The sequence below is a fragment of the Ammospiza nelsoni genome, chromosome 10 (assembly GCF_027579445.1).
Source record: "Ammospiza nelsoni isolate bAmmNel1 chromosome 10, bAmmNel1.pri, whole genome shotgun sequence".
Taxonomy (NCBI): Eukaryota; Metazoa; Chordata; class Aves; order Passeriformes; family Passerellidae; genus Ammospiza; species Ammospiza nelsoni.
The window spans coordinates 21,280,054-21,304,512 of record NC_080642.1 but is presented as its reverse complement, the minus strand read 5'-3'; the positions used below and the strand labels follow the sequence as shown (position 1 = coordinate 21,304,512).

Sequence of the window (24,459 nt, the reverse complement as noted above, 5' to 3'; positions counted from 1 at the left end):
TGATTGTCTGGCAAAAGATTTTGAGAATATAGAAACTATAGGCGAGATTGAAATGAAAGCAAGGTTTGAGATACCTTAGTTGCTAAACAACTGGAAAACAATGGTGTGGCTGGCTGAAGGCAATCCCCTTTTGATGGAACAACACCCTCTGCTTGCAGATAGCTCCAAGGGTCAGAGCAGACCCTACAGCTTGGCAGAAGGGGCCCAAAGAGGAGTTTTTAGGGTTTAAAATGTAGCACAGTATGGTAATGTAATGATTCTTATAGGCTGTATGTAAATGCTATAGAATTTGTATATTGTACTAGATTGGTTAGTGAGAATCAGAATATTCAACACAGAAGAAGATTTATGGTATTGTAATGGGAACTTCGCTCTCTTACCCATTTACGCTCTTACACTTTTGCTCCCTTACCCTCTCATCCTCTCTCCCCCTCTCTTCTCTCAGGACTGCTCTGAGCTGTGTTTGGCAGCTCCCAGCAGGGCCCTGCACCCAGGCCCTTTGCAATAAACCCCAAATCCCAGCAGGGCCCTGCACCCAGGCCCTTTGCAATGAACCCCAAATCCCAGCAGGGCCCTGCACCCAGGCCCTTTGCAATGAACCCCAAGTTCCTGACCTGGCTGCAGAGATCTCTTGTCTCTGTCCATCCCGACCGTGCTACCCCCCGACACTCCTACAGGGGGGGACGGAAAGAGGGACAAAAACAGGGACAGAATAAGGAAAATATCAGCACTCCATGGATCTCAGTGATGTTCTGCTGATTCTCTCCTGCTAGTCTTCTTGGTGGTGAAGGTCCCCCCAAAAAGCATAGAATTCAATGGTTTAATATATGCTCAGGCCAGGTAGGAAAATCCAGGTAATTCACTAAGGGAGGGGTGGCAGGGGGGAGTTTGCCATTGTCTCTCACCACAGATTTTGGGTTTGTTGCATCCCGTGCAGTCCTGTGGTGGAAGGCTTCAGGAATGACTTGGGGGGGGGCTTTGATGGATTAATGGATTAATTAACCTCAGCTGCCTCTCACATGAATGTCCTGTGGATATGGCATTCCCTGGGCTGGGGGTTCCACGGCAATCTGTGTAAGGGAGGATGGATGGGTTCAGTGCCCCTGAACAGAGGTTACAGCACACCAAAACTTCTTCCTCCACCTCAGCTGGGAGGGAAATCTGTGCAAACTAACTCCCAGCAAAAGGGTCTGTGGGCTACAGCCTCCCCCACCCCAAAGAAAGCCAGAGATGATTCTTAGCACAGCTGCTGGGGCTGGCTCACGTTCTTTTCCTTTTTACTTGTTTGCTTCAGGTGACTGAGGAATGGGTTTTGTAGGCACACAGTTTGTGGTGATTGGGGTGGGGCTGAGCCCCAATGGGCACAGCTGTGAGCAGCAGGTGAGCAGCACTGACAGCAATGAGCCAGGGAGTGCCCAGGGGCACTGACCAACCACCAAAGGGAACAGAGGGCACACAGGTGCAGGGCAGCAACAGGAGGGGACAAAAGGCTGGGCTAAAGAACAAGAGGGGCAGAGATTGAAGCCTTCTGAGGAGGTAAGGTGTTGCTCTGTATGGGTTGAACCTTTCTGAAATTGTGTGGTGATACTCTGTGTATTGTGGCCATCTCAACTGTGACATGTGCTGTGACAGGGTTTTCCCCTTATCTAATCTCAGCAATTTGCTTTCAGTCCAAAGTCCCAGTCAGGCATCTTCAGGGAGGTTTCTTTGGTTGTAGGTTCTTTATACAGTTTTTTTTTATAATGAGAAAAAACCCTATATTAATATTTGAGGCATGAACTGTTTAATTCTCTGACAGCTGATATGACGAGCAGGGGCTGCTTGGGGGATGGGTGGTCCCAGAAAGAAGCAGCAGCCTGGTGGTGCTGATGGAGGCTCAGGTATGTGACAGGCTTGGTAAATGTGATGAAAAAATCACTTTTATAACTGTCAAACATCATTTTATAGTACCAAAGTATATTAATTTTATGTATACATATACTATATATAGTAATTAAACACTGATATAAGGAAGAAGTGGAGCTTTGTTGAAGACTTTGGTATTGTTTGTGCTGAAGTAAAACAAACCCTGCAGAGAAGGATTTTGCTGTTGGAGGCTTAGAGCAGTCTCTGAGGGATAAAGAACAGCTTTATCCCGGGGATGACCAAGGTCCCACAGCATCTCAAGCTCTGAGACCCTCCCAGGCTGGTCTGGTGTCACAGCTCAGTCACTGCAGCCAGAGGGACTCAAGGACACCTGGATCCATGGACGAGCAGAAACAGCAGCTTTGCCAAGTTTTACTGTGACTGGAGATCTGTTGTGTGGGTGTCAGTGCTCAGTCAGTTTGTGCTGTACCTGAGCATGGGATGGATGTAAGAACCTCATAAAAAAACCCACCTGGGTGCCTGATTTGGCTGGGACATCTCACACCCATGAATAAATATTTACACTTTGTAATTCCAAGCTTTGCATCCCAACCTGGCACCTTGGTTGGCATGGGCCACATGTGAATTTTTATTTAGGAACCACAGGCAACAAAAGCCTTTTGGACATTATGTTCTGTGCCTGAATGAACTGGTTCTCTGGTGTATTTGCAGCCACTTAACTTGCATTTGCCACAACACTCAGTTAACAAACCCAGCATCCGTTTTCCTTGGGAAATGTGCTCAGCAGCAGAGCCAGGCCAGGCCAGCAGCCAAGGCAGTGGATGCTGCAGCAGTGATTTGGCTGCTGTGGCTCAGCAGCAGCAGAAAAACCCTTGGGAGCCCAGGGAACTGCAGCTCTGAGAGAGCTGAGGGTCTGCAGCACCAGGGCCACTCATCCCATGGCTCCTGCTGGAGAAGAGAGCTGTGTCCAGAGAAGGAAACAGAGATGTGAAGGGTCTGGAGCACAAACCTTGCAAGGAATGGTTGAGGGAGCTGGAAAGGGGCTCAGCCTGGAGAAAACGAGTCTCAGAGGGTCCTTCTTGCTGTCCAGACCTCCCTGACAGGAGGAGACAGCCAGCGGGGATCAGGCTCTGCTCCCAGGGAACAGGGACAGGACAAGAGGAAGTGGCCTCAAGCTGTACGAGGGGAGATTTAAGCTGGATATTAAGGAAGAATTCTTCATTGAAAGGCTTGTCAAGCATTTGAATGGGCTGCTCAGCACAGTGGTGGAGTCACCATCCCTGGAAGTGTTCAAAAAAATGTGTGGATGTGGCACTTGAGGACATGGTTTAGTGGTGAACATGTCCAATGGAAATGCTGGGTTGATGGTTGGACTCAATGATCTTAGAGGGCTTTTCCCACTTGATGATTCCATGAGTCTGTGATTTTTGTGATGATAAAACATTGTGGGGCAGTGCTAGGAGACAGGTGGGAAGAGAAATGCTGCTGGATCTCCAACACAGCCACGTCCTTCAGGTTTGGGGTGAAGCTCTGTGCCCGCCTCATGCTGTGCTGGGCAGAGGCACTAAACCACCAACAGGGTGAGAATGGAAACCCAGTGGTGTGTTCACCTCCCTCAGCTGAGAATGGAACCCCAGTGGTGTGTTCAGCTCCCTCAGCTGAGAATGGAACCCCAGTGGTGTGCTCAGCTCCCTCAGCTCACTCCCCAGCCCAAGGAGGTGAGTTCCACTGCTTCCCCTGAACGAGAGCAAACAGCTGAGCCACTTCTCTGGGAGAACAGATGCTGCTAATAAGGCAGTAAATAAATCCATGTGCAAGGCTTTATAGTTGGGTTGTAATTACCTCTGCAGTGCCAAGAGAGCCGACGCCAGGGCTGCACATTAATGACACATTAATGGGAGCGCTCATCCGCTCTGGGCTGGCTGGCTCCCCAGAGAACAGCGCTTTTATTTCATTTTTGCACATGCCAAAACCACCATGGGCCGGTGGGACTCGCCTGGAGCCAGCACCAGGGTGGTTCCCACTGCTCCTCCTAAAAGCCCAGCTAGAAACCAGCAGGGCTGAGAGCAATTCCCAGCAAGTTAACATCCATTTGCAGCAGTGGGAGCATGGAGGGCTGGCTGTGCCTGCACACACATCACACACATCCCCTGCCCCAGGTCACATTCAGCCATAGGAATGTTTGGGATCCAGGATGCTTTTTCCTGCCAAGGCACAGCAGAGCTGGGACCAGCTTCATGGGGATTTTTGGAGCTGGGATCACACTCCAAGCCTCTCTCAGCCATGACCCCTCTCCATCCCCCCAGAAGCCATCGTGGTGCTGCCTTGGCACTGCTGTGTTCCCAAGGGGGAACCTCTCTGCAGAACATGGATCTCAGGGTGTCCATGCCCTTCCCCTCTCCTCAGGGGTGAAGCCATTCTGATGTCCTGACACATGCCTGGTCTGCCAGGGAGAGATAATCCCTCCTGCCTCTTTGCTCCATGCCCCAAAGACATGATCATTTGGATCCCTGTCTCTGAGCAGCTCCCATGAAGGATGTCTCCTTCCAAGGGATCGCTTACAGACAGCCTGGGGCCTCCAGCAGGAGGGTGCTGGGAAGTACCAAAGAGCCACCTCCTGCTTGCCAGGGTTTTCCCACCTACACCTCCAGATTTCCATCCATCTCCAGGGCAGAAGGCACCGTGAGGCTGTGGTCACCCTGAGAAGCCTCACCCCATGCTTGGCTGCCCTGCCTGGGGCACACACAGCCTCCAACACTCTTGACACCAATGTGTGAGGGCTATTCCTGGGAAACAAGGTTCGCCAAAGCAGCAGGGAGCTGTGGGCAGAAGCTCAGTCCTAATGCCAGGAGTTCTGCAGCCACTTGGGTCATGGAAGGGGATGGAGAGCAGGGTGACAATGAGGATGCACAGCCACCACACAGCTCCTGGTGCTGCCCCAAATGGGGAAGAGCTCTGGGATTCCTCAGAGGAGATGCCCTGAACAGGTCTGTGCTGGCTGTCCCTTCTCCCACAGGCAGTGCCCTGCAGCTGGTGGCTGTGCCAGGGCTGCCTCCTCCAGCTGTTGTGGGGCAAGGAGAGGAGGGTCTGCCCCAATCTCCATCTCAGTCTCTGTCGTCACCCTGGCCCTCAGAAAGAGCAGGCACTACTCCCTTAGGAATCTGCTGAGGGATCCAGGGGGCTCTCCCTTTTCTCTTCTCTTGCTGAGCTCCATCCCCCCCAGGAATAGGCAAAGCAGCACAGAACCAACCAAGGACAGTCTCTCTCCAGTTCCAACATCCACATTATTCCTCTCCACCAGTTCTTCAGCCTTATCCCACCCTCTGCCCAAGTTCCCACAACCACATCCCTCCCTCTCCCACAGCCCCCACTCCCCCAGTCCTGCACTAATGAGCAAAGGAGCAGAAGAAACCAGGCGAGGCCCTTCTCAGCATGCTGGTTTTCATTTCAGAGGGGCCATGGAGGATCCACATCAAAAGGGATCAAGGGGAGGAGGTGCACGTGGTCCCCAGGCCAGGCCTGCCCTGGCTGTTTCTGCCCAGCTCCTCCGGCACTCTCTGGGAATGCTGCTGGAGCCCGGGGGGGCTCGGGGCCCTGTCCCCATGGGAGAATGTGCAGTGCTGGCCACCTGCAGGAGCTGCCTACTCCTGCTGCTGCTCGTTCTGCTGCTGCTGCTGGTTCTGGCTCTGCTGCTGCTGCTGCTGCTGCTGCTGCTGCTGCTGCTGCTGCTGCTGCCGCTGCTGCCGCTGGCGCCAGCGCACCACGAAGGGATGGAGGCGGCGGCGGGGCCGGCGCGGGGCCAGCCCGGCCCGGCTCTCCTGGCCCTGCAGCACGCGGATGCCCCCGATGGGCCCTTGGCAGGTCGGGCAGGTGGCGGCGGCGTCGGGCCCGGCCTGGGGCTGGATGCAGGCGTGGCAGAACACGTGTCCGCAGGGCTCCACGGCAGCAGCGGGGCTCTGCAGGAAATCCACGCAGATGCGGCACACCCGCACGGCCCGGGGCGCTGGGGGCTCCTCCCTGACCTCTGCCATTGCTGCTCCCGGGCTCGATTGCTCTCGGCCGCTGGCAGGACTCGAAGGACAAGTTGGCTTCCACTTGGGGCACTCGGAGGCTCCTCAGTCACTGGCAGCACTCAGAGGCTCCTCAGTCCCTGCTGTCATTCAGAGGTTCCTCGGTCTCTGGCAGCACTCAGAAGCTCCTCGGCTGCTGTGGGTCACAGCCTGAGCGCTCTGGCACTGCCCAGCACTGGGGGTTACAGTTTGTTTATGGTTACCCACTGCAGGTGAGTGATCCTGGCTCTGGTGACATCACAGGGTTCTGAGGGGCACAGCCAGGAGCTCCCCCATACACAGAGACAGATCCTGTGGCACAAAGCCCACCTGGCAGTGGGCTGCACACCTCAGTGTTTGCCCAGATCCCTTCCAGGTGGTCCCTGCTGAGGTGGGGCTGTGCCACTGTTACACTCCCAGAGTGACTGAGGCTGCTAGGGACCTGCAGAGCTCATCTGGTCCATTACTGCTGAAGAATCTCTGCTGTAGGCCAGCAGTGATCAAAGTGTTCTGCCTCCCTCATTTTTGAGTGACTTGATGACAGGTCTCACAATGGCTGCATCCTGATTCCAGAGCTGGAAATTTAGAGTTGGAGATTGAGCCCCACCGTTAGCAGTTTCTCTTGCTTGTTGTCCCCCAAACTCTTGGGATATTCTGCACTGAAGTCTGGCCCTGACCTTCCCACACTGCAGCAATTCCCCTCAAACTGCTGGACAAACTCCCAAAGCAAGGTGTAGGTGCTCCCTCTTGATATTCAAGCCAAGTTTCATTGGACAGGCTCTGCAGTTTTCAGGGTCTTTCCCTGCAGTGCAAACCCATTCCAGAACCTGTGGCTCCCCCAAAATTCTCCAGGCTGTCCAGGAGGCTGGATCTCCACCCCAACACCTACTGATGACCAGGCAGCACAAAGCCCCTCCATGAGCACTACCTTGCAGTCACAGCAAAGACACAGCCATAAAAATAAAAGCTTTTTATTTTTTTTTTTATATACCATTACAGAAACATCTGAGTAACATTCTCAGGACAGGCAGCTCTGGGGCCCAAGGGATGAGCACAGGCAGCCAGCTCTGGGGTCTGCCATGCTGTGCTCCTGAGCTGCTGCTGCTCTTGGTGCATGATGTCCTTGCTCCTTGCCCTCAGGGAGGTGACCCAGCACTCCTGGTGTCAGGGTGTCACCTTCTTGTAGGTGATGTGTAAGTGCTGAGTCATGGGCTGCGTAGTGGTTGCCATTGAGACAGTTTGTTCGAGTTTCCCATCGGAATTGAGCCTGAATTTTCTGGTAATCTAAACCAGGGGGAGGAAAAGAAATAAGGAAATCAAGCAATGAGTGTCCACAAGGTGAATGCCTTACCTGGGCTTTCTTCCCTTTGCCATCCACCTGCCTGCTGAAGGATATCCTCGCTACAGCAGGCAAATGAACAAGGAGGTTTGTCTCCTAAAGAAAGCAGCCTTCTCCACAACACCAGCTCCAAGCCCATTACCCATGGAACAAGGCATGTTCACAGAATTAACTGAGTTGGAAAAGACCTTTGAGACCACCAAGTCCAGCCCATGACCTAATTCCATCTTATTAACTAAACCATGGCACTGAGAGCCACATCCAGGCTCTTCTTAAACACCTCCAGGGACAGTGACTGCACCATTTCACCTCCCTGGGCAGCCCCTTCCAATGCTCAATCACCCTTTCTGTGAACAGCTTATTCCTAATGTGCAGCCTAACCTTCCCCTGGTGCAGCTCAAGCCTGTGTCCTCTTGTCCTGTCAGTGGTTGCCTGGGAGAGGAGAACAACCCCCACCTGGCTATAACCTCCTTTCAGGGAGTTGCAGAGGATGATGAGGTCTCCCCTCAGCCTCCTCTTCTCCTGCATATCCCCCCTGCATCCAATAAAGAATGGAGGCTGTCCTTGCCCCTTCTCATCCACGAGTAGCAACAGAGGGAACCTTGCCATAATTTCATTAAGCTGTGCTTTCACAAATTTGTATTAAATCTGCATTGATAACACCTTTAAAGGTGATTCTTCAAGCAACCTAAATCACTCATGACACAGCCTGGTGCAGGAAATGAGCCTTCCTTCCTCAGTGAGAGCTCAGCCAAGCCACAGCCACCCTGAATCACTTTTCACCAGGAATGCAACAATATGGTGAAGTTTTCTCAAAATGAGCAACTCCAGCAGCAGCACACACGTCCTTCTCACAAAACTGTGGCCTCTTTGTTTCACAGGTAATTTAAGCTGCTCTTGGTGAAGGAGAAAAGGCTCTGGAGTTGGTTTCCTGACAACTCCTCTCATTCCACACCCAGACACTCACTAGGACCAGTCCCTGGGCCTGAGCTTCCCACAGGTGCCAGATGAGCACAGATCTCCAGCCCTAGAGCTTCCTTCCTTCTTCCAGCCAAGGCCAGCCTTGGAGCCCTCAATTAGGAATATATCTGCTGGCTTTCTGTGCTTTGCCCTCTCCTCCTGTCAGTCCATCTGCCCACAGCTCAGGCAGCAACTCAGAGGACAGTCCCTTTAAATGTTTGCAATCCAGAGCTCTGCCTCCCTGCTGACACCCACAGGATCTAATTTACTTTGCTATGGGAAGGAGGCACTACAGCTGTTCCTGGGAAAGAGGAAACCTGAAAACATGCACCCAAAGGCAGGGGAGATGGGACTTCCCAAAGTTAGGACACTATCTGTGTAAGCAAATCAAATTTTTGTCTACATCTGCACAAACTTGTGCTCTCTGCTGTCTAAGGGTAAGTTTTACAGCACACAAAAACCAGGCTGTGAGAGCTTGTCTCTCAGCTGCTGCTCAGCCACCACAGCTTCAGATGTGACAGTGACACCTCCAGAGGCGACCTCAGGATGCCACACTGACTCCAGCAGTGCCACTGCACTCACAGCTGCCTGTACCCCTCCAGCTGTATCAACAAACCCCCACTACACACCCAAAAAGTCAAACCCCCAAAAGCAGCCAACCAAAGGTGGAGCTGATAGCAAGAGCCAGCCCCACCCTGCAGCCACAGGTGGGAAAAGAGCCCAGAGCAAGGTCTGAATGCTCTGAAAAGTACAGAGCAAGAACTGCAGGTGTTCCTGAAATATCCTCATGAGGCCCAGTACTGACCATACCTTAAATTGCATCCTCATACTGCAATCAACCCAGAAAACCAGCATTAATAACTAATCCCACTGCCATAAGAGTATTTAGACAAGACTTTCCTCTTTTCTTCCCTAAGGACCTGCTACTGGCCATTCTGGAGACAGGATTCTGGGTTAGCTGGTCTCATCCAGCCTGTCAGTTTTTATCATAATGATCCCTCTGGGTCTCATAATGTACAAAATCTGTTCTGAAGGCACTTACAGAAATAAGCCAGGATGCCATGCAGTACTTCCAAGAACCTCTGATGGCATTCTGTAATTAAAGCATGCTAAATAACATATCCTCTCAACCAGACTCCTCCTGGGACAAGCAGTGCTATAGGAATGGCTCACTCTGGGTGCACTCACCTGCTCTACATGGGGCTTCTTGGCAAAGGAGATCCTGGCTATGGAGTGAGAAGCTATAGACAGCTCTTGTCCATTCACCTCCCCTTCCTCCACCTCCACCAGACCTAGGGAAAAGCAAGGGCACACATATTATTAGGCTGCAAAGGTTATTTAAGCATGTCACAATTGTAATTTTGACCTTTCAGTACTTAAGAGGAAGCTTATAAAAAAGAGGAAGAGGGATTTTTTACGCGTTCAGATAAGGACAAGACAAGGAGGAAGTTTTTAATCTGTAAGAGGAGAAATTTAGGTTAGATATTGGGAAGAAATTCTTCCCTGTGAGGGTGGTGAGGCCAGAGAAGCCGTGGCTGCCCCATCCCTGGAAGTGTTCAAAGTCTGGTCAGACAGGGCTTGGAATAACCTGGTCTGGTGGAAAGTGTCCCTGACCATGGCAGGGAGGTGCAATGAGATTTAAGGTTCCTTCCAACCCAAACCATTCCATGCTCTATTAGGCTGCTTAACAGACCAGCCCTCCCTGTGGAGAATGGTTTTATTTGCCCTAATTAATTTTATTTATTGACAACTGCAGATCCACACAACCTCAGACATGGAAAGCTGGACTTATTCATACTGTGTAGCATGAGTGTCACAGCACGACTGGCACTCCTCCCTTCAAATCTGTCATTTTAGATGCAAACTTCAGCATCAACTGGGGTTTAACACTTTCACTCATAATAACTGAGATGTGGTCCTCTCTCATTCAGTCCCCATAAAGCAAGAAGTACCAAGGTGCTGCACCCACACACTGGGAGGCTCTCCTAGTTTGGGAACCACTGTGGGTCCAGCACCAAAGAGCAGTGATTCTGACAGGAAAAATTAATTAAATAAAACTGTGAGAGGTGCAAGAATTTTCTCAAACACCCACACACTGGGAGGCTCTCTTAGTTTAGGAACCACTGTGTGTTCAGCACCAAAGAGCAGCGATTCCGACAGGGAAAAATTAATTAAATAAAACCATCAGAGGTGCAAGAACAGTCTGAAAAAGTGATGAAATGGCCCAGCAGGGTAAGAACCTCTACTTTTCCCCAGAGTGGGTATGAGGAGTGTACCTGTGTTCTGGGCACTGATGAAGGCCACCTTGTTAGTGTCGGGTTTGAGGCGGATGAAGCCGCACTCCCGGTGCATGGGCTTCCTGGTGTCCGGGTGGAAGGCGTTGAACCTGAGGGCAAACCAGAGCACAAATCTCATGGGTTTTGCACTCAAAAGACATTTTCTGGCCTGTTTTCCTCTTATTTAACCCCATGAGTGCCTGCAGTATTCTTTGAAGTGTAAAAGACTGACAGCAGTTCACAGTTGAGAGATGAAAACCTGGAGAAATACGGTTACTTTACAGAGGCACAGCTATTTCTTAAAGCTGGAGTTAAGCCTTTAAGTTCAAGTCTTTAAGTTCAAGTCTTTAAGTTCAAGTCTTTAAGTTCAAGTCTTTAAGTTCAAGTCTTTAAGTTCAAGTCTTTAAGTCTTGAAGTTTAAGTCTTTAAGTCAAACTTAAAGACTTAAGTCCTTAAGTTCAAGTTCAAGCTTTGGACCTTCCATGACCCCTGGCTCTTTCTAAGAACTAGCTCAGAAACCTCTCAGATGTTTCACAGACGCTGAAGCCACATGTGTCTCAAAAACTTCCTTTTCTCAAATAAATATCTGGAATTACTGTATCATCCTTATTTAGTTTTTACACCTGGAAAAGTTGTTTTGTCTGTATATTCCTTGCTGTAGAAAGCAACAGAGCAGACATATTTCTCCCATCACTTCCTCCAAAAAGATAACAAATTCAGCTCAGACTCTTATTTATTCTTCAGGATGCCTTAAGAACTGTAGGTTTGGTCCCCCATAAGATGGGTGATTATACTTTTCAAAGGAAAAACAAACTTAAATCAGGCAGTTTTCAGTGCTTGGAGCATTTAAGGGATACAGGGACTGTCCTGCCTATTTTCCAGGTGCTTCCTAAAGCTCAACAGCTCACAGGTCTGTAACTTCTTGACACACAAAGAAAAGGAGGGGCAAAAAGAAAAAGGTGACTCAAATAAGGAACTGTTCCCAAGCTGGGGAGGGAGGTGCAGCCAGAGCAAGACTGTCAGAGCTCTGTTTCTTTTGGAAACTGGACTAAAGCAGTCCCAGGCTGAGCTGGCAGCTCCAGCACACTCCAGGAACACAGGGCATCTCTCACACAGCACTTCCATCTTGTAATTCTTCTTTTCTTGGTTTTCAAAGCAACACACTTTCCAACTCACCCCTGCTGAAGGAACACTGGAGCACTACTGAGCAGTAGCCAGTTTGTCACTTCCCTCTCTCTGGATTTCTTTTGATTTTTCTTAGAACAACCACTTGAAGCCAAAACAAGTAGTTAAGCTACCTGCCTCCTGTCCCACATCGTTTGATAAGCACTAATTTTTCTCAGATTTTCACAGTGGTGAAGACTGAGGACTACAGCTTAAAATGGAGACACCTGGTAGCCATGTCACAGCTCCTCCATTTATTCTATGTGGGAATTTCACACAGAATGCCAATTAATCACAAGTTTTTGTCAGATTATGCCCTCTTCTGACTCAGAGATGGCGCAACTGAGAGGTGTTTTAAAAACTTTTATTCCATTTTCAGTTTAATGTGAAGGGTGAGACAATACAGATGTTATAACTCATGCTATCTCAACCAGAAGCTATTTCTTAATTACAATATATTATAAGCATTTCTTGGCCTATCAGCTTTTGCCACACTATGCTGTAAATGCCTTAAAGCTAATCATCTAAAATTACCCTTCATGGGCCACTGTAGCTGGCATTTGTAATGCTAATTAATCACAAGTTTTCAAGGAAAATCAAAGTTAGACCATGCAGTCACACACCACAGCATCATCATCTTGTTTTGAAAATGAGGTGGAAATTTATGTACTTTGATGAATTAAGGTGAAAATTTCTGTTCTTTGCCACTGGAAAAGAAACCCAACCAACAAATCCACGGCTGCTCCAATCCAGGAGCTGCTGCCAAGCCTGGCAGATCCCCTGACTTACGAGAAGTTGAGCATGGGCTGTCCCACGTGAGAGATGTGCACTTCCTCCAAGTACTGGAAGGGCTTCATTGTAGGGAAGGTGCCATCTCCTGGTGGGTCTGAGAGCCAGGTGCCCAGCATCCAGGACAGGGGTTCCATCACAGGGTTCAGCTGGGGAGTCTCTGTGGAGCAAAAGACAGAAGGAAGAAGGAAAACTCAGGGATCTGTGCTCTGCAGGTTGCTGTGAGCTGCCTGCAGCTGGCTGGAGGTGAACACAAAACACCTCAGAAATGGTTCAACAGCACAGGAATGCTTTTGTTCAGAGCAGTGCCAGCTCCAAGGGGGAGTCATGGAAAGTGGGTCTGTTTCCACACAGAGAGCACTCTTGCAGGTGGGTTCATTTCTGACTCCTCTCTGTAGCTTGATCTGAAAGAAAATCCCACTCCCAGCCACATGCAGGGAAGAAGATGACTGAAAGCTCAGCACAAAGAATAATCATTAAATGATAATGAAGCCTCTAACACTCTGGGCTGATCTCTCTCAAGCACTGAGCACACACTGTTCCTGTTTGTTTCAGAGGCTCAGGAAATGAGTCCTCATTTCAAAAGAAAATCAGGCTGTGTGCATATTCAAGATCAAAGTTTGGCTATAATATTTTTTTAAGAGGTTAACAATGGCCTGAACTTGTACAAAGAGACAAGGAAGGATCATTCAGAAGCTGTTCTACTAAGGCTCTGGACTAATGCAAACATCTTAAAAATACCTGGGTGCCTGTAAGGCAAAGAGTAAACGAAAGAGAAAGACACTTCCCTTTGTCACTGCAGTTATGAAAAAGCAACCAAGGCCTATTTCACAAAGTTAAAACTTCTTTAACAAATCATTTTACAGAACCACAGAATAAGATGAGCTGGAAGGAACCCACAAGGATCACCAAGTCCAACTACTGGCCCTGCACAGGACCATGCCAAAGAGTCACACCATGTGCCTGGGAGCATTGTCCAAATGCCTCTTGAACTGTATCAGGCTTGGTGTTGTAGGAGAGTTTTGATAAACAGTTTTGCATTTTACTTTCAGAGGCTGTGACCTGAAAAAAATACATCAGAAAAATGGAGACAGACAATTTAAAGCCAGGTAAAGAGCAGAGCAGATCCATTACTAAGGTGTAAGTATAGAAAGCAAAACATCACCCGTGGGATGTTGGGAAAGATGGATTCCCACACAAACAGGGTGCCTGCTACTCTCAGTAGTCTGTTATGCAGAGAAATATGACTGAAGTAAGCTTAAAGCATGGCCTCTTCCCCTGCATGGCAGAAATATTTCATCCTGGCAAGGTGGGTGCTGCAGGGGGGTGTTTCCACACCTAGAGATCAAGAATACAAGAACAAGCTGCCTGGCTGATCTAAAGGGCACAGACTAAACTGCAGGCAGAAATCACAACCTAAGAGTAAAGCTATGGCCAAAATTTGCTTGACCAGTCTGAGTTTCACTGTGCTCTTTATGAAATGTCAGGCTAAAAGATTGAGCAAGGAGGAAGGACAGTCCACATCTGCAATGCCAGAGGAGAAGGAAGAGCAGCTTTCCTGGCTAAAGAGACCACTTGTGGTACCCATTCTCCCACAGACAGCACGTGTGAAAAGCCAGCCCATGTCAGTAAAGTGCTGCTACTTGCTTTGCTCTATCCTTAAGTATTTCGCAAGGGAAGCAACATGAGGAAACATGAGAGCTCACTAGGAAATCAGTGATAGAGGTCCACAGCATCAGAGCCAGGATCTGTAGAACACCCTGTCAGACTGTGCAGTCCCCAGGACTTGGAAAGGGGTTCCCACAGCCTGTGCAGCAGTGTCAGTGTACTGCACAGTATCTCCTTGTACTCACCTTTGCAGTTCCATGAGGGGAACACACAGTTCTGTGGATAAGCAGCATACTGCTCCTCCCTCCAGCTGTTTGCCTTTCACTCTCTGCTGCATTTCTTTTCAAGCTCTTTGCAGGCTCATTTCCCATGATGGAAGTGAAAAGCAAAGCTTTGGAAAAGCTGCAGGAGCCTGCAGCCTGGGCTGCTGCTGCCCTCTCCTGGGTCAGCATGCCAGGAGCAGGACAGTTTCTGTCACCACAGTGCTTTCATAGGGCACTTCACTTTCTGCTGCTTGCACTTCAGGAAAAGCATCCAAACAACGGATGAAAGGAATGGCTGTAGCCATTCCCACTCTTTAGACTTGATTATAAACCAAGAGAAGCCAAGGGAAGCCATTTCCACCATCCCACTGCCTTGCTGTGCAGCACCCAGCCTGGCTGCAGGTGCCTGAGCTGGTCTCACCTCCCAAGGGCTGGAGTTGCAGCCAGCTGAGAAGTGAAGATGGAACTGTACATCCTGAAGTCTCTGGCACTTGGGCAAACAGCACAGCCAAATGATCATTATTACTTTTCTAAACTACCTAGATGGCAGCAAAGCTAAAGAGCTCTTTAATTCTCATGTGGCTTGGAAAAGTCAAGAGCAGCAGAAGTGAGCAAAGACCAGGGGCACAGTGAAGTGTGGTGGGTGCAGACATCCTGATCTCATCCCATGCTCTTCTTACCTTCAGTGTTGGGCTCTGACTGGTGCACTAAGAATTTTTTCCTTCCTGGCTGGAAGAGTGGAAAAGCAAGAGGGGAGGCAGACAGGAGAGAGTCTGATTGAATCCACCAGAAAAAAAAAAAAGCGAAACCCACAGCTATTTGAAAAGCAATTTGCTTTTTTATGTCATGGTTGGGGCAGGTAAATGCAAGACTACTGTAGCAACAAGAAGTTCTATGCTGAGCTGCTTTGTTTCAAATTTCAGGTTTATAGACACAGTCACTGTCAAGACACTGATGAAGGAGCCTGTATATCCCTTTTAAAGGTCTAAACTCCTGGCACATCATTTTTACAAAAACCCCACTAATTTTGACAAAACCCCACTTAATGGCTTAACAGGTAAGTGTATGATAGTATCAAGAATGCAAATGGCATCTGAGAATTTGCAGCACAAGAGACCCTGGTCACCCTTCTGCACACTTAAATCTTCACACTCAGAGGGGGTGCTCTTAAATGCAGATTCTCTTGCATTCATAAGCACAGCTCCTCTTTTGCCTTATAACAGGGAAGCTCTCTCTGCATCCTCTTTCTTTACAAAAACATTCCTGGAGTCACCTTCTGCACTTCCTGGAAGCCATTAGGGACCCAGCATCTCCAAGACCCCATTCCTCTACAACCTGGTGAGGTGGAAGGTGTCCCTGCCCATGGCAGGGGGCTGGAACAAGATGAGCTTTAAGGTCCCTTCATCCCAAACCATCCTGTGGTTCTAAAAGATCTCACACAACACTCATGAAACAAAACCACACACCCATCAGCAACCTGATCACCTTGATCTCTTTCCTTCAGGAAGTCACTCAGGCCACAACCCAGGCCCTGAGCACACAGGTCAGTTCTATTTCAACACCTGCCCCTGCTCCACCCCTCCAAACTCACAGACTGTTCCTACATCTTTTCCATCCCCAGAAAGTTTCCAAGCCAAATTCCACCCTGCACTGGAACTGGCTGTCCAGGCTTTGCACCAGGAGATGCTGAGTTCTCCCTGCTTCTGAGTGGGATCCCTGGCACAGAAAGCTAAGCTGGCACAAATTCTACACAGCTTTATCAGTGAGGGGCCAGCTGGTTGCTAACAAGGCAGCTAACCCGTTTCCTTGAGCTGGGGAACACTTCCTACAGAAAACTTGAGGGAATAAATTATACAAACAACAACAACAACAATAAAAAACTCACCAAAAATCCCCAAAACAAAATCCCTGAGTCTTCTAAGTGAGGGGTCTGCAGCATCAACCTGGCAGTTCCCTGAAATTCTTCCTTCAGCACAGCTGCTAACTGGGTTTAAAAGAAAGCATTAAACACCTTTGCCTTGTCCTTGTCCCTGTTTGTGAGGTGACCATCCTCATCCTTGAGCAGGGCAATGTTATTTCTAAACTGCTTTTTGCCATTTATATATTTGAAAAAAAATTATTTTTCTCTGCAGTTTTGGCAGCTTTGACTCCAATTGAGCTTTGCCTGTATGAATTTTCATACAGTGGGGAGCAACACCTCTGTGTCCTTCCCACATTACCTGACCTTGCTTCCACTGGGCATCTTCCACCATTCCATCTTATTTCCAAGAGAAATCCCTGGCCAGCCAAGCCTTCTGCCTCACCTGCTTGCCTTCTGACATTTAGGAACTGCTGTTCCTGTGCCCTTAGGAGATGATGTTTAAAAGTGACCAGCACTGACCCCAGCAGAAACATTTCCCAGGGCACCTTACTCATTAATTCCCTGAGCAGCCTGAGGTTTCACGGCCAGAGTTGAGGTTTTTCAGGCACTTTTCTTCCTGTCACCAGAGATTTGGTGATGGCTCTGTGGTCTCAAAGTTCACTTTGCTCATGAGATCCTCTCTGATGACAAGCAGGAGATGAAGATCATCTTCTAAGTCAGCTCCCTGAGGACCTGCTCCATAAAGTTGTCATGCAGGTGTCTTAGGAGCCTCCTGGCCCAGGCTGTACCAGCTGTGGGATGCTCCCACTTAATTCCTGGCAGGTTGAAGTCCCCTGGGGCAGCTGACTTGGAATCATCCCTTAATTCCTCAAGGAATAATTTGTCAGTGTCATCATCCTGGCTGGGAAGTCCAGAGCAGACTCCCACAGTGAAACTGCATTATTTGTTTGCCCTTTGATTCTTATCCAAAGGTTCTCAACTGTGCCATTGCCAATTGTGAGCTCCTGACACTCCAACCCTTCTGTCACACACAGTGCCACCCCTCTGTCCCTCCTGAGGAGCCTGGAACTGTCCCTCAGGGCACTCCAGTCACAGGGAAAACTCCCACCAGGTTTCACTGATGCCAGATCTCTGAGACTGGGCCAAAGCTCCTCACTGGTCCCTCCTGCTGGGTGCATTAATGCAGAGACATTTCTGGCGTGGTGCACTGTGACCAGCACCTGGTGATGCAGATTTAGGGATCCTATTAGTGCTGCTTCCCTCAAGTTTAGGGACTCCAGCCCATTGCCCTTCGCTGTTGACCCTGGTTTTGTCCCTTTCCCCTTTCCAAGCTAGTTTAAGGCCCTATCAACAAGCTCTCCCAGCTCCTGTGCTAGAACTTTCTCCCCCAAGAAAGATGCATCCCACCAGGTGTGTCAGCAGATCAGCTGTTGAACAGATCATCCCATCTCTGCTCCAAAAGCTGGAAATGGCATTATATTCACACTCAGTAATTAATTTCCTAGCCAAGTTCCAAGGTGGTAATGCTCCACTGCCTGTAGTCATTGCCAGAGTTCTGCTTTACATAACACAGAGAAAATATTTAAATATTTTTTTAAATTCTACTCTATCATGAGAAACCAAACACCCTACCTGAGCTCAGCCTGACTTTCTCTCCAGTTTTCCTTAGTTTGCTGTTTCATTGCTTCCTAGCTGCAAGCTGGGTTTTTGTTGTGAGTCATTGCCAACTCACTGCAAAATTAAATGCTTAATGCACAAACTCTACAGACTATTAAACAAAAAAAAAAAAAAAAAAAAAAAAAAAAAAAAAAAAAAAAAATACCACCTGGAAAGAACAAGACCATCCCACTGAAAAAAACCCAACCAACAGCAGTGCAAAAAGTCTTGTTTGCTCCCTTCCAACTGCCTTTCTCTCCAAGGAGGAGGTCAAAGAGCCACCACCCTCAACCAAGTCCCAAAGCTGGTGTGTCTGCACCATGCTGAGCACAAAACAGTTCACCTCCCACCCAAGTGAAATCTCTCAAGATACCTCCTGCCATGGATTCAGCCCTGTGCACACATATTTCTACTCCTTATCTCACTCTCAGTTTACTTTATGTCTCTCTTGTTCTTTGCAATGCTCACCCTACAGACCAGTTTTCTACCCCAGCCATTCCCACCCCAGACAGGGCACAAAAAAAAAATCACAAGCAGCACCTGCTGGCTCAGAATAAAAGCAGTTTTCTTCCAAAATCTAGCTCCAAGTTAACATGCAACTGCCTCCTGGAGGCAATTTTCCTGACAGCACATCTCTGTGACCCATGAGACACATTTCAGTTTCAAGCTGAGCTGGACACCAATCCTTCTCAGCCAGGTGAAAGCACAGCACCTCCAACCATGCACAATCCCATTTCTCATTGCCAGTCAGGAATGGGATTTTGCTTTTCCTTTTCTGCAGCATGAATGAAATCTGTTGCCACCACCTCAGGCCCCACAGGCCAGGTCTCAGGACTCCGCCTCAGCACAAAACCATGCATTAAGTGCTCTGTTATTCTGCTTGCCCAAAGTTTGCCAACTATGCCTCATTTGCATGTAAAACTGTAAATGACCCCATTTCTACACTGGCTTTGCACAGGTACTCAAAGACAAATCCAAGCCAGATTTCCCACAGATTCCTAGTAAAGTTCTAAGCGTTTTTCACATGAACTCATTTTGCAAACTCTCCTGCCTTTAATATGACCTTCATGAAAACAGACATGCAGCATGGAAGAGGCTCCTCATACCCCCAAACAGCTGAATTCCAAGTTTTACCTCTCTGACGAACCCAGAAACTCAAATGCCATGGAATCCTACCTGTGTCTGCTCCATGCCCAGCCATGTTTGCAGATATTTTGCTATTTGCTGTACCTGCAGCCCCCCCTGCCCCAGAAAGCTCTCTGTGCAGGGTGCCAAGATGGCCAAGAGGGAAGTGAGCTCATGTTTGGGTAAAACACTGATCCTGCTGCCTGCTGGGAGATGTAGTTTTGCAACCAGACCAAACTGGGGCACGGCAGGAGGAGGTGGGGCTGTGGAAGGAGCTGCTGGGATCTCCTGTCTGAGTGAGCACAGCAGAGCTGTGAAACCTTCATGCAGAAGAAGAAGGTCAGACAGTGCTGTCAGGACACCCAGGACTTCTCCAGGACACATCTCTGGTGGTTTGCTGGCTCTCCCTCATTTCTCCCAGGGCATCCTGTGATCCTCCAGAAGCCACATCTCACCCTGTCCTGCCTGGCACACTGTGCCTAACCACACTCATCCACCGGCAGCATTCCTCAGCCTCCATGGACCTCATGAAGCAGAAAGAAATATTTTCCTACCAAACAAACACCTAAATTCAAAATTCAGATGGAAAAGGCCACCATTTCAGCTGTGCTGTAGACAGCCTGGGGCTTCTCCTAAACCAGGGTGAGACAGGTTGGGAAACAGCCCTCAAGCACATGGTGACAGCTGGAGCTGGAGCCACCTGGGCACCCTGAGTCACCCAGCCCCAAGTGTGGCTGGCAGGCAGTGCTGGGCAGCAGCCCTGCACAAACCTGCTCTTCCCAGCCTGCTGCAGCTTGGAGACAGCCAGCAGAAATTTATTGGTCTCATTAGAGGAAAATATGTGAGAACTAGCACTGAAATGAAGTCCTGCTGAGTGGGTGTGGGCCTAAAGTTGGTGTTTTGTGCTCAGGATTTTGTGGGAGCAGCTGAAGGTGAGGGATGCAGACAGGTAACAACCTGCATGGTCAGCCCAGTCTGGTACTTACACACAAGGAACTGCCTTCAGCAGAAAAAAATATGCAGGCTCAGGTTCACAGCTAAAGCCATCACCTCAACCACACATCAGATGAGCTGGGACAACTGAGACAGGGCTGCTAACAAAGACTATTATTAACCTAATGTGTTACCTGATGTATTTTTATGAAAATGAAAAGCCTTTCTGAACTCAGCTTTGTGTTACAGTAAAACTTGGTGTCTGGGCATGAACCAGACTCATCTGGCTGCACTTCATCAGCTATTTTCACTGCCATGAACTAGTACTACAAGCACACAAAAAAAGAGTCCAAAACAGAAAAACACCAAGATGAAGCTAAAAAAATTTTTATAAAGCCAGTCAGTCACCAACCAACCCATTAAAAAAGTTCCCATCCTGCCAAGCTAAAACTGCCAAAATGGTTGATATTCACACACTGATCTCTATTTTGTTGATAAAAGATGGGAGAATGGGTAATGAATTGGTCAGTTCATTAGGAAAACTTACATTTTCCCTTATAAAATAGAGTATGTAACTCATATATTAAAAATATCTTTACAAGAACATAAAATTTTCACTTCTTAAAGGCATATCTATGAAAACACTCATCTTGGGAAAAAGGAGAAAAATCATAGTGCTTACAAGAATTAAAAAAAAATCTCTAAAGATACTCCTTCTGCAATTAGTATCTCAGTATTGAAGGTATTCCAACAAAGGCAGACACCTTTTAAAATAAATGTATAAATAAATATATGTATATATATGAATGACAACTATGGAACCCTAAAATTGTATTTAGTTATTTTCTTTAGTTTGACACCTAAACAATATAAAAACACAGACCAGAAGGTACAAACAAGACTATGCTGATTTCCCAGGGCAAAACTTTTCCCCTCTCCACCCAAATAAAAGTGTGAGTTTTCCCATATTGTGAAAAATTAGATACCTATGGGAAAAGTAGTGCTGGGTGTCAACCTTCATGAATTTTAGAGTCTACTTTCCTCCCCTAGTGAGGAAGTTGGCCATGCTACAACATGCTGTCCATGCCAGCATCACTTTTCTGACTTCCCAACATCCCCAGAAGAAGCCATGGAGTGTTTCTCCTAAAGGAAAGGTGAGAATCAGCCAGCAGGAGACACCAACCCTCCACAGGTGACAACTTCTCCAAGCAAGCCCCACATCACAAATCCTTCCCAAGGCAACCCAAAGTTTTCTCATCAGCCACACACACACCACCATTAGAGGGTCCCAAACTCCTGCCCTGAAATGCACCTTGCAATCAGTCACTGTGTACACATTGTACATTAAAAGACACTTTTTTTTTGAAGAAGAAGAAGGGCCTCATTTGATTTCTAACAAACTTTTTACATGACCTGATCCCTCACTGAGTTCCCCTATGCTTTATGGTGTTTAGTTATTATTTTTGTAATTGATAGAGAAGTATCTTCCATCACTCCCTGCTTTATTATGTTTCCTGACTTCTTCTGCCTTAAAAGGGAGGAAAGGATCAGACATTTGCTCACAAATTGTGACCTCAATGTGCCTCATGACATTGTCATATTTGATACCTCCCACTTCACTTGCATTTCCTGTATCCTCAATACTGAGTGCAGTATATGAAATCCAATACCAAAAGTATTTCTTATGCCACTGAGGACAATAACAGATTTCCCAGATACCTGCTGCTAGGACAGCTCATTAACACACCAGAAAAAAAATCACAGGCATTGCCAAAGGAAGAAGGAAAATCCTAGTAGGAGCCACTGTATCACAAATAAGTTAAAATAATTCAGAAAGAAAAGAAAATAAATTCATGAAAATAAATTCATATAGAGTTGCCTGTAACACCACAATCTAAATTCTGATTCCACATCTTGGAAAGGTTAGGGGTGTAAGAATTAACTTGTGGGCCCACTGAGCGAATTTTTTAATCTGTATCCATTGGTGTTAGAGAAGCTGCTACTCCTCCTTCCCAGAGTGTCACACCTTCTCCCCATCACACCTTTCACAGCCCCCAACTTAAGAAAGCAGGGAATTCCACCTGAGTGCAGCACAGCACCCCTGGCAATACTGACCACAGTCCTGGGATATCAGGCTGTTCAAGTAAGGGAAAGTGTTGCGCTTCATCTCATTGAGCTTCTCCTTGAGCTTCCTGACTTGGCTGTCGGAGCGGCTGATCCTCTGCCTCAGGAGCTTCAGCTCGCCGTTCTTCTTCTCCACCTGCTCGCGCAGGCAGCACACCTGGCTCTTGCTCTGCCGCGAGGAGAAGCAGTACGAGTGCAGGGAGTCGATGAGCTTGCAGGCGCCCGAGGCCGACATGATCACCTCGTTGATGGACATGGGGTTGGCGTCCGTGTCCCCCTTGCGCCCCAGCACGGCCTCGGCGGCGGGACGAGGGGTCAGGTCGGCCGGGGACGCCGACAGACCCTGCGAGGGTTTCTGGGGGGTGGCCGTGAGGGATGATGTCGGGGACGCTTCTGCGACGGCCTTGTCGTGCCCCAACGGTTGGCTGCTGCAGCTGGGCTCCACGTCTCTCTTTGGCCTTTTCCTTTCTAGCTGCTCCTTGGGGAGAGACGGCCTCTCCCTGGCGTGCTTGGAGGAAAAGCTGTACGAGTGCAGGGAGCCGATGAACTTGCAGGCACCGGAGGCTGGAGGGGTGAAATCGTCCACGGACACGCCGCTCCTGTCTGCCACCCAGCTCCCTGCCCAGCTGCCCCTGGCACAGTCCTTGCCAGGAGACCTCTCGGGCTTCACCTGCACCCCAGCCTTGGTGCCCAAATGATCCCCTAACGTCCTTCTCCGAGGGCCGTCCAGCTGGCTGTGGAGGGCCTGCTCCTCCTTGGGCACGGATCCTATTTCCTCTTTCAGAGTGGCCTCCTCCATCTCTTTCGTCCCTTGCATCACCATGAAGTCCTGGCCAGAAGATGGAGACCTATGTGCTACCTCACCGCCTCCCTCCTGCGGGGCCTCCCCATCCTTCACCAGCACCTGCCTGGCTATTTTCCTTCTGCTCCTGACATAATCCAGCTTGCCGTGCTTCTTCTCCACCAGCTGGAAGATGGTGGGGACAGCAGTGGGCTTCAGCAAACGGTGATGGTCTTCCAGCCGCTTGAAGAAACTGTCTTTGGTGAAGTGCTCGCTGCAGAGAAAGGAATACTTGGTGGGAGTCCAGTTGTCTCTCTGAACAGCTTTCAGCCACTGAATCAAGCGCTTCGAATCCTTCAGAGGGAATCTGAAAGGGGAACAGAGAAAACCCGCTAAAAAACAAGCTACATTTTGGGAATCAGAAGGGTTGGTACTTTACGAATTGCAGAACCATGGAATCATAGAACTGTTGAGGTAGGAGAAGACCTTTGAGGTGACCAAGTCCAAGGTGACGGCTTGGTTTAGGAGATTTTGGGGAAAGTTGTGTTTTGGGAAGTTACGCTCATTTACAAATGAAATTACACTCATTTAAGAATTATTTCACTTTGGTCTGAAACATTTCATATTCATTCACTGCATCAACAGCTCCACTTCACAACAAGCGTAGGACACAAAGGTGTTGTTTCCATTTGCATCAGCAATCGATCCATTACTCCGCTCACCAGCCCCAGGAGGAACAAACAGCCTGTGCCCAAGGAATGGGGATGTGCCCACCACCAAAGCACCCAGCTCAGCCAGCGTGCTGCCCAGCGTAACCCGGCTGCTGCTCACACCGAGTGTGCTTAATAACATTTAATTAGCTGTAGAAATGCCTGCAGTACACGAAAGCCCCTGAGCAGGAGAGCCGGGCTCCGTTTCCAATGGGACTCCCGAGACAGGGACTTTTCCCGGGGACTCACGGCCGGCAGCATCCCCAGCGAGGGCTGAGGCGGCGGGGCACGGACCGGGGGAGGGTCGGGGTGACAGGCCGGGAGGGCCCGGCCCCATGGCGAGGGGCGCTCCCGCTGCCCGCCCGGGGCTGCCGGATCCGGGAGCCCCGAGCCGGTCTCCCCTGAGGGAAACAAAGAGCGGTCGCTGCCGTGGGGGCCCGGGGAAGGGAGCGGGATTGGGACCGGGGAGCGGGCGGCCCAGCCGCGGCACTTGCGGCGGGCCGCCCTTACCTGTGGAAGGAGACGGCGCCGTGGCGCGCCTTGCCCTGCCGGTTAGAGCAGTTGGCGGCGGCGCAGCAGATCACCATCTCCGACCGCCGCCGCCGCCCTCGGCAGGCCGGGCCCGCCCCGGCCCCCGCCCCGGCCCCGGCCCCGCCGCGCCGCCGTACGGCAAGATGGCGGAGCCGGGTCACCCCGGCGCCCCTCGCCGGTGGGGAAGGGGTTTCTGTACGGCACAACATGGCGGCCGCCACATGGCCGCCGCCATTTTGGCCGGGCTGCAGCTGTACGGCGCTAGGCAGGTGGGGAAAGGGGGGTTCGCTCCCGGGGCCTCTCTCTTGCCTCGTCGGCGCAGCTGGGCGTCCGCCTCCCGACGAGCCGCTCGGTCCCTGGCAGCCGAGCCCTGAAAGGCGTCTCCGAGTGGGGCGGGCATGGTGGAAGGGCTTACTCTCACGGG

General features: G+C 49.5%; 1 protein-coding gene across 2 annotated transcripts; it reads right to left on the bottom strand.

Moving 5' to 3' along the window:
• Positions 1-6,870: 6,870 nt before the first annotated feature.
• Positions 6,871-24,172, bottom strand: THAP4 (THAP domain containing 4). 2 transcript variants are annotated; one of them, XM_059479688.1, is made up of 6 exons: positions 24,015-24,172; positions 22,005-23,161; positions 12,444-12,603; positions 10,491-10,600; positions 9,403-9,506; positions 6,871-7,199 (listed from the first exon to the last, which is right to left on the bottom strand). In XM_059479688.1, exons 1-6 carry the CDS (start codon positions 24,089-24,091, stop codon positions 7,080-7,082), a joined length of 1,728 nt encoding a protein of 575 aa, XP_059335671.1. In that variant the 5' UTR covers positions 24,092-24,172; the 3' UTR covers positions 6,871-7,079. The 2 variants fall into 2 exon arrangements, with proteins under 2 accessions (XP_059335671.1, XP_059335672.1); XM_059479689.1 differs by lacking the exons at positions 22,005-23,161; positions 24,015-24,172 and adding an exon at positions 19,008-19,101.
• Positions 24,173-24,459: the final 287 nt, after the last annotated feature.

Coding starts and splice junctions, on each gene's coding strand:
- THAP4 (XM_059479688.1), bottom strand. CDS start 24,091: ATGGTGATCTGCTGCGCCGCCGCCAACTGCTCTAACCGGCAGGGCAAG. Junction 9,507..10,490: donor CATCAGTGCCCAGAACACAG/GTACACTCCTCA, acceptor GCTTTTCCCTAG/GTCTGGTGGAGGTGGAGGAA. Junction 7,200..9,402: donor AGAAGCCCCATGTAGAGCAG/GTGAGTGCACCC, acceptor CCCCTGGTTTAG/ATTACCAGAAAATTCAGGCT.